Raw genomic sequence first — 10,000 nt, forward strand, 5'->3', positions numbered from 1 at the left:
GGTTACACTTACATTTCATCAGCCGGCATTAAAGTCATAGGTTTGGTTTATTACGCTAATAGATTTTCAAGTATTTCAAGGGTTTGCACCGAGTATATTCTCATGATTCTTGTACTGTTGTTTGAGTTGGAAAATATGATTAAATAAAGAAAATCCCTGATGTATGCTCCCCATCTGAAGAATTACCGATGCTGTACTTTCTATATTTGTGTTTTCCCCTTTTAGACATTCATTAGATGACCTGAAGAATAAAGAACTGGAGTATTCTCTAAGAGAGAAGGAGTAATGAACATGTTACTCTTCCGTTTAAGTAACGCTTTAATTGATAATTTTCATTGAACGTTTTTTTGTGATTGAATAAGGCTCTCCAGTATTTGTATAATTCACTTTCTCTTCCGTCCAACAGGAAATTTTCACTCCAAGCATGCCGAGAAAGAAACAAAAAGGGGGGAGAAAGAGAAGGAAAGGTGCGAGTGAGAAAAAAAAGTAATTTAAGGATGCAAGCCAAATGCAATGACCAAAAATATAAAGATTTTTATCAGAGATAATTAAATAATAATAGGTCTCCATGGTATGCCTATGCAAATTGTTCACATATGCCATTAACTCTTAGGATATAAATAAAAAAGAGAAACCAAGCAGTTCCTTTATTAACATCTCATGACAGCTTTTGAAACATCATATAAAAAAAGGAAAAATATTACTTCATGACAGTGCATCTTTTGAAGGACTTGCACCATAATACGAAATACAGCATAAGATACACCAAATAGAATATCCATAGAGGTTGCTTTCTATCCTCAATGCAGGACGCACTGAATTCCTCTGTAGCGATGGAGGGGGAACTGCGGTGGTTCGTGCGATACTTCTGATACATACGACACACCCCTTTAGTGATCATGGTTTACTCATCACCTGTAGAGGAAGAAAAAGAAGAAGAGGCTATAGATTTTCCGTATTTTTTTTCTTCTCACATTCAATAACACAATAATACTATACAGCCAAAGTAATAATAACATGCATTCCCCATGCACATAACCATCCCTCTGACGACGACAACAACCAGCAATATTGTGTATCCAAAAAACAATAAACAAAACAAAATGCAAACACAAGCTTCTTTATGGAATCGCTTGCTTACCCTCACCATCACCTTGTTTCTCGTTTTCCTCTTCATCCGACTCGAAGGTGTTGTCTGGGATGTCATAGAGACGAATCATGGCCTGAGGGGAAGGGGGGAGAAGATATATCATTTTATAACATAATCATCTGGTTTCATGGGTTTGGTGGCATACATGGAGATGTTACTGACACTGACAAACATTAAAGAAATATTTTGATATATATCTTTTGTTTATGTTTATTTCAGTCTATATTTTTCTTGTATAAAGATGTATGTGCATCTATATAGAGATGATGTGGCTCTGACAAAAATTCAATAAAAAAAATATTTAAAATGTTTGGCAAATATTGTACAAAGAAATATAACTGTAACCCACCTTATTAGGATCCTTCATGATGAGGTACTTGCCGTCAGGCAGTTTCATGCACATGTCAATGATGCAGCGCAGAATACCCCAGGCATTGTCCATGTTGAGGTTGATCTGGTTGGCAAACTCCATGGGCTTGAACTGCTGTGTGCCCAAGATCATGTGCTTGGTAGAGTCGCGCACGTTCACACGAGACACATAGCTGGAGATTAAGTGCAAAAGAGATTAGTTAAATATGTAAATAAATGTTTATATATCAATTAGACTTACTTATTATTTGTATGTTTCTTTCACATTTGATATTCTTACTTAAAGCTACTCCCTGCATAAATTTGGGATTGATGAGATTATTCTCAAGGTGAGTTAGGATATATAAATAGATTAACAAATCAAGTCAAGTAATTCATAGTAAGTCAGAGGACATAATAACATGCTCATTATATAAAATAGGTTTGCTAGGAAGGGGAAGTAATGTTCATCTTGCCTGTATTGCTGGGACACAAACATAAATGGCCTCCTCACACAATATAGAAAAAGTACTCATGCCCTCAAAAATTATAGGTTCAACTTAAATCCATACAGGATAGCACTTTTGTTATTTCTACCCAAAACGAAATGAAAAAAATACATCTTATAACCCAAGTTTTTTTTTCCACCTCCCAACATAAATGATATCTTTCCCTAACTTGAAGAAATTTTTTTTGTTCTCTCTGACTATCAACACCCCAACTCCCCATTTAACGATGTCTTCCAAAAACAAAATAAAATGGTCACTCACCCAAACTTGATCTGATCAGACCCAGCCAGAATAGCCTGCACAGTCCATTTGGCGAGCTTACAGGCATTGTTCTTCAGTTCATTGGCCAACACAGCACCACGCTGAGTGTCCAACTTCTGGCGCCAGTCTACTCCTCCAGAGTACTTGGAGTCCCACTCGTTCAGTGCCTATTAAATATGAATGAATTAATAATGATTTCTGCTCAAGAGCATCATGGTGCAAATTATTAAAATTACATGTCTATAAATGATTTTAAAGGTATATCCAATTGAAAAATTGAAGTTTAGGTCCAGAGATGTCAAAAAACAGCTGCTAAGGCAACATATTACACACATATGTGAATACATAGTGTAAAGTAGACACACAAACATACCTAACATATTTTGTAAAGGCTTCAGATCTATTAAATCCTACTCAATAGATGAGTAACATTCAGCAAGAATTAGCTAGTGATGAGCATAACAATCTTTGTACAGAATTAATGTATTAATGAGACTTTAAAATGGATGTCAAAATTACATGCACAAGAAGCATGAATTTTCTCTACAACAAATTTTTCATGTCAATTCCTAAACCACACACCAAGGTGAATGTTTATTCTATATACAAACTTTCTGAATAACCTACAAAGTTTCACTACATACTGATAACTAGTTTTGCACGCCATACCTTGATATTAATGAACTGCGAGTCGTTTCCACCACCCTGGAAAGCATCGTGCTCTGTGCGTGCCACCAAGCTGATATCGTTGCCAAGGTTCCACTTCCTGTACCGGTAGCCCACAGGGGCAACCTCATCCTCCTCGTCCTCGTCCAGGAAGGGGTTCTCATGCTCGAACTTGTATCTATTTCCATCCTGTGTGCCAAAGAAAATCACCAAGAGTCAGACTGCTGCATATTTGGAACTCTGTTTGAATGTCCATTAATAAATTGTGATTTTTGGCAGATTCAAATCACTAATATATGATATATAACTGCAAGTGCCCAAAGTAGAGCTACAGTAGAACATACAAACATAATACATACATTCCTCAGAACCTGCTGCGAGAAGTTGTGGTTGATGAAGGTGGCTTCCAGGGAGAGGTTTCGAGGGGAGTTGAGGGAGTTTCCTTCCTCCTGGGGGGGTTCACTCGACGTCTCGCTCACCGTTAGTAAATCTGGAAGAAATGTTGCAACATATAAAAACTAATGCTCTTCTTTATCTATTAATCAATCTTCTAATCCATTTGTTCTGCATAAAACATTATATTTTGATAGGAAATTACCAAGAGCAACTATGAGGCTTACAATGTCTCGGTGAGTAAGATACACTTTGCCTGTTAATCTTTCATGCTTTTGATGTTTCTCATATAAAAGTGATATAGGAGAAATGCAGGAAGTTTTAGGCAAGATACTTTTATTCTTTTCCATATGCAACATCATATCATCTTCAAAATTTCTAACCTTTCAACAATTACATATAAATAAACCAATACTTAAAAATCGTCAGTCATTACAGCAAAATAAAATATATATATATCAGTATAATTAAGAAAAATGAATGAAGAAAGAAAGAATCATAATAAAAGAAAAATCTTCTGGCACTAACCAAATTCAGAGTCGTCTCGCTTGTCAAAGAAGAGCTTGCCAGCAATCTTCTGCACAACAACATCCCATGAGTTACTGGATCTTGTGCAGCACATAATGGTGGAGAGGATGGCATCGGTGGCATAGACGTTGCAGTTCTCAGTCTTAGTCAACTGATGGAGAGAAAAAAAAATTAATATGACTTCCTTTTTCTATAAAGTTTTGTTTTCCTTAAAAGAAAATTAATTGATGAATAAGTCTCCATCAGAAACTCTCAATCAAGTAAACTTTTTTTACACCATCCTAATTCCTATATATAGAAGTCTTTCCTTTCCTGTACAAAATATTATATAACATAATAGTGAACATTTTACATAGATACATATAGTTTGGCATACCTGCTACTAATGATATAAATATGATAAATCTCTCACTGGTTAGAATGCTAAAGTAATCCATAATCTTTCCATTAATAAACAAAACTATCAAAATTACATACTCCAAACATATAGTATGGTTGACAGGTGAAATATAATTGTATTCAAGCAGTTTGGCTTTTCTCAAATAACCTCACAAATTACAATACTACTGCAAGTACACAATGATAATTTAAAGAAGACTAGCTGAAATAATAACAATAAATGGGTTATATTTTACCTGACGGATGACTGGATCGTCTGTGGTTGTGACCTTGTGGAAGATGCGGTTAATGCGGGTCAACTTCTTCTCGTTCTTGACCGTCACTCTGTCATATCCCTTGTCATAGCATTCTAGGGAGCCACAGAGATACCTGTATAAAAAGATTAGAGGGCCTCAGTACTCAAAAGACATTTCATTTGAAAAATCTTAAATCAATATTATTCTTATCATCAAATATCATTCTGACTATCATTTTCAATCCAGAAACAGCTTCAATACTGTCTCTACCAGCTCATGCAAAACTCACAGGTCCTTAGGATCATCCACATTGGGCAGGGAGAGTTTGGAGAGCCGAGGGAAGTCCATTTCCTCGATGACCTTCCAGCCAGGGCGTACCGTGACGGAGGCATCGCGGTTCTTGATGGGAGGGTGCCCACCACGGTTCCATCTGTTGCGGTGCTGCTGTTGCTGCTTCTTTTTCTGGAAACCAAAACTGAAATTTTTCCTTGATAAAGGAGTGAATTTCAGATTAGAATGGTGTCCTCACTGTGGGGGTTCCTTCCCCTTGATGCTTTTTGTAGGATAATATAGCTTGTTATGTCACTGAGCAATGGAATTCATGAACTAATTCTCAATATGTCAAACAAAGCGAAATTTTCATCATCACCGTTCGTACATCATTCGTACTAACTCTCTCTTGTTTCCCTTGCCAAGGACCTGCATCTGGGGGCCCTTCTGGTTCCTCTGGTTCTTCATGTTACGCTGATTGCGCATGTACCGACCGCGCTGGTAAAGAGGCTTGGGCACGTTCGTCTTGAACACGTGCTGGAAGGTCGACTCGTCTTCCTCGTGGTAGTAAGCATACTGCTGCATGCTACCAAAGGTTGACTGGTATTTGACTGTGGGGAAGGAAATGCTTTTAATCTAAAATCTTCACATTTCAACAACTTGTTTATCTACTCTAATCATAACTTTGATAAAATACTTGTATATAAACTGCTTAACAGGAGATAAATTGGTAAATGGGAAAAATTAAAATACTGTTTAGTATCTGTTGTGGTTCCTTCAATTATAGAGATCTACAACACACCTACCTGACACTGATTCTACGTGGTCCTTTCTAGCTGATTAAATCTCTTGAAAACTAATCATCAAATAACTCTTTTCCTCTCACCCTTTTCCAGCAGGTTAAAATTCAGTGAGCCCCTAACATGATAAAACTATTATTTGTGTATCATCGACTGACTGATATTCCACAACAATGAAAATTACTCAAGTTCAATATCAGAGGAAATACCCTTCACTATAACCTGCTATTTCTCTTCTGCATTTGTTCTTGATTTTTTTTCCCCCCTTTCTTATCATCATATCCATGGATTTCTACTAGTTTCATTACTTTTTTAAAGAAGATAGAAAAGATTTCTCAAGCACAATTCATAAATAATCAATAAATGTGAAGAGGAAAATGAGGGAAATACATGTTTTTATTGCCATGTGATGCAAGTTGATTACCTATTCATATCTACACAGGTACAGCACAGTTGTCTCAAAATTTCTTATACCATGTGATATTTCTTGTCAGGTGGTGTGCCACTGATGCAGCAGTAACATAACTATCTAGATTAACAGGTATTTATCATAACAAACCAAATTATGTAAAAGGGGGAGTGATTAAAACTTCACTAGAACATTCATGAGAAAGTAATTTTTTGAGGTATCTGTACATACACTTACAAAAAGACTACATCAATTCACCTCTATTCCTATCTCTACCTATGGTTATTCACCTACCTGTATGTAAAGAGTGCACATTTACTTATTTATCCATATATGATAATATTAACTGAACATCTCCTTTACCTATCTATATCCAAAATATGTTAGCCTATCTGTCTGTCAGCCTATACAAGTATAAATACTTGAGTACATGTAAAGGGAAAGAAAGACCCTTACTGGCATAGCGACGATCTTGGTAGGTGGCACCAGTCCAATCAGAAACCTGGAGAAGTAAAATTAAAAAATTATTAGGCATGCACATAAAATCTAATGAATCAAGAGTTGAAAAAATGCTTATCCTTGTTAAATCCTTTCTGAAGTTAGCTAGTTTTAACTGAAATGAATAAATTTCCTGTACTGTTGGTAATACTTTCTTCCTAAAACTTATTATACACAGTGGTCATGTTCTGTAACCTTAAATAAACCCACTATCAGCCATGCATGTACATTCTGAGTGCACTATGCAATTAGGTTATATATCACCAAGTTATACCATTTAGTAACAATTACAATGGTGAAAGAGTTTAATCATAAAAGGTATGGCTTTATTTATTTATATTTTCATTCCTTCTACTATAATGACAGTTACCTGTCAGAACAGAAAAGTTACATGACGAAATAATACAAAAATAGGAAAATAAATGTTAGATCTTTTAGCATCAATACATTTTGTTGCCTACTTGGATTGAAATATATCATGTGGCAATGGCATACTGATTGAAGTTCCTCTTTCTTGGTGTTGCAATTTTTAACTCCTTCAACCAAGACAGAGCTTACTTTTTGTCTGTGAAAAGTATGTATGCTGATCTGAAACTGTCTTGTTTTCTTTTTAAATCTGATCTGGCTTTGAATATTGGTTAACTGACATAATTGTGTTTACCAATAGAGGTTGTTTGTTTACTCCTTCAAAAGAGAACTATTGCTATATTCTGAAGCAAATCCCTTTTACTATTAAGTTATGAAAATTTGAGAGCAGATACTTTACAATATTACTTAAATATATTCCTTACAAAAATTTATGGATAAGCCTTGCAAATGCTGTATTTTGTAAGACATCAATTACCAGTACTCTTTCTATACTACCGAAAACAACTTAATGAATATTTATTATGAAAATACCAGGCAATTCAACCCTAAACTACTAGTTTTCTGCTCATTCTTTATATAATAAACTAGGAAATATCAATTCAAACAATGATCTCCCATTCCTCTCCTAGAAAAAAAAGGTAAATTTCCATTCTTCAATAACTATTCTTTCCCCAATGTACATTTTTCAAACAATTTTCCTCTTATACAGGAAAACTGGAATTATTGTATTTTGAGGTAATAGTACTGCTTCAAGAAAAAGGATTTCACGTAGACAAATGTACTATATCAAATAATATCCGACATATATCAAAACAAATCCTGATCACTGGAATCAGAAACAATTACTCATAGATGACCCTCACATTTACTCGAGTTACAAGCCATCAATAAGAATTCCATTCACAAAATTTTCTGGCCCTAACCAAGAGTAAACTAATGTCCTATTCGCATTACCTCATCAGGCAATGCTGCATCTTAAGTGTTTCATGAGAATCGAGGTAAATTTTCTGAATAATGCCGCATCACTAAATACCAGAAAAGTGGTATCGATGGATACTTCACAACCTCTACTGTTCATATGTAATGGAGATAATGCGCACTTCCACCCCTGGACCCAACAATATGGGGCCCGATTGTAGGGGAGGGCATGGAGTAGACCAGGGAAATTGCGGGGTAAAATATGAATTTCGGGACATATTTCGTATGCAAAGTCTTAACTCAATTACCTACCTCACTTTGCCTAGTTTTGAAGCCAGCCTTTGCTACGAGGGGGCTACACACCCTGTGGATCTCCCCTATTCAGGACACTTTGTGATCACTGTGAATAACCCTCACACTGCGCCATGATGACAGCAACTGAGACTTCATCTCATATATTCCTTAACCCCTTCACGCCGTATCCGAGCTGCCGGTGCGCGCCAAATTTTAAACGTCGCTACTGAATATGACAAGTTTTAAGCCAAAACCTCTACAAGTTTTAAGCCAAAACCTCAACACAATCATCATGTGTTATATATCAAAATATGCATAGTTAACCTCTTCTTCCATATGCATGTGACAAGTTATTTACATGGGTTGGGAGGAAGATGGAAAGAGTGACCTTGGTGGGAGGCCTCACTCAGATGAAAAAAAGAAAACGACTGAAATAGTATGGTAAACTAATCATAATAAGTTTTATATTTTTACATAATGTTCCATAAATAAATAATAAAATGATTGCTAGCAGGGTCCATCAGTGCCTCTTCTGGTATAAGCGAATCCCACTCTTATGTAATAAATAAATAATAATGAAAGTCAAGTAATATATCGTATTATATCCGACTTCTATTCTGAAAGATCTCGTACAGTATCCGGAAGAAAGAAAACTCAATTCCACCAGAACTCAGCCAGGACGCAGTATGCGCGTCCTCGGATTTGACGCGAGCACTGCGAGGACGCAGTATACGCGTCCTCGTGTTAAGATAGGAAAATAGGACCAATAATGATGCAACCACTCAATAGAGGGCACTCTATAATTATACTGTAAACAATGGGAAATAATGCGCCATCTATTGAGAGAACACAACGGCACATGCAGGGGTTTCCAATCCACAGCTTGTTGCTAGCCATAAATACGTAAACACACCATGTTTGAATTTCAGGGCAAGGCTGGTGTTTTCCAAGGTATTTTGCACAAAGTATGTTGCATGAAGTGCCCTAAATAGGGGGGGTCCAGGCCCCTTTTGCTAGGGCTTAATTCAAAACTAGGCAAAGTTAGGTAGGTAATTGGGTTAAGATTTTGCAAACGAAATATGTCCCAAAGTAGGACGAGGTAGCACGAAGTGCCTTAAAACAAAAAGAGACCTAGATTGTGGGGACCAGGGGTGGAAGCGCGCATTATCTCCCATATATATGAACAGTATAGTTTGAGAGGAATCCAACGATACCACTTCTTTGGTATTTCGTAATGCAGCGTTATTCAGAAAATTTACCAGAATTAAAGACCCATAACTAATTTCTAATTGAAATCCTTTCACCATGGATTAAAGCAAGTTTCCAGTATATCAAGTTACAATTCAACCAATATGATTATGAAAAAAAATCTATTTTGAACGCCACTACAGGTGTGTAATTAATGCACATACAAAAGGAAACATGAGATTTAGAAGATACCATCAAAGGTTTCCAAATCAGGTCTTTTTGCTTATTTCCTGGTAATTACATCAGCTAAATTTTATCCAGATGAAAAGCTTACAATCTTTCATTCAATCCAAGACAATAGTGTTGAACAATCACTGCAGACTGCGCTAAACACTCCAACAACGAACATTAATCCTCCACCTGGTATTTTCAGACAAGATTGCGCTTGAACTAGCTTCACTTTGGACAAAACAAAATTACAAAGGAAACTGACAAACTCCATCTTGACAGATAACAAGTGGCAGAGGATTGTCTGTCGTTGCTGGAGCACCATTGGGTGTGGAGAGACTGTTTGTCGCCACATTGCCAGCTGGGAATGCGCAGGTGTCTTCTGCACAATAACGAACATGTAATTGCCTTTATTCATTGTTAACTAAGACTTAAGGTAAAAAAACAAAATTAATAAAGGTTACTTCAGTGTCCATAAGAAACCTCGGTAAATTTTCCGAATAACGCCGCGTTACGAAATACCACAAAAGTGGTAT

At 36.3% G+C, this 10,000-nt stretch overlaps 1 protein-coding gene across 4 annotated transcripts in view; it reads right to left on the reverse strand.

The window, feature by feature from the left end:
* Window positions 1-633: 633 nt before the first annotated feature.
* eIF3d1 (eukaryotic translation initiation factor 3 subunit d1) overlaps window positions 634-10,000 on the reverse strand; it is an 11,004-nt gene continuing 1,637 nt past the window's right edge. The window contains exons 2-12 of one of the 4 annotated variants that reach the window (XM_043008694.2): window positions 6,426-6,471; window positions 5,149-5,371; window positions 4,780-4,977; window positions 4,491-4,623; window positions 3,856-4,006; window positions 3,294-3,424; window positions 2,938-3,123; window positions 2,269-2,435; window positions 1,500-1,692; window positions 1,154-1,223; window positions 634-915 (exon numbers count right to left, since the gene is read on the reverse strand). In XM_043008694.2, coding sequence (XP_042864628.1) covers window positions 905-915; window positions 1,154-1,223; window positions 1,500-1,692; window positions 2,269-2,435; window positions 2,938-3,123; window positions 3,294-3,424; window positions 3,856-4,006; window positions 4,491-4,623; window positions 4,780-4,977; window positions 5,149-5,371; window positions 6,426-6,471 — 1,509 coding nt within the window. In that variant the 3' untranslated portion in view covers window positions 634-904. Of the gene's footprint in view, window positions 916-1,141; window positions 1,224-1,499; window positions 1,693-2,268; window positions 2,436-2,937; window positions 3,124-3,293; window positions 3,425-3,855; window positions 4,007-4,490; window positions 4,624-4,779; window positions 4,978-5,148; window positions 5,372-6,425; window positions 9,948-10,000 lie in introns of all 4 variants that reach the window. The other 3 variants (XM_043008693.2, XM_043008691.2, XM_086530751.1) reach the window with 3 other exon arrangements.

Source organism: Penaeus japonicus, unplaced genomic scaffold (assembly GCF_977035675.1).
Source record: "Penaeus japonicus unplaced genomic scaffold, GWHDUDI00000001_assembly GWHDUDI00000034, whole genome shotgun sequence".
Lineage (NCBI taxonomy): Eukaryota > Metazoa > Arthropoda > Malacostraca > Decapoda > Penaeidae > Penaeus > Penaeus japonicus.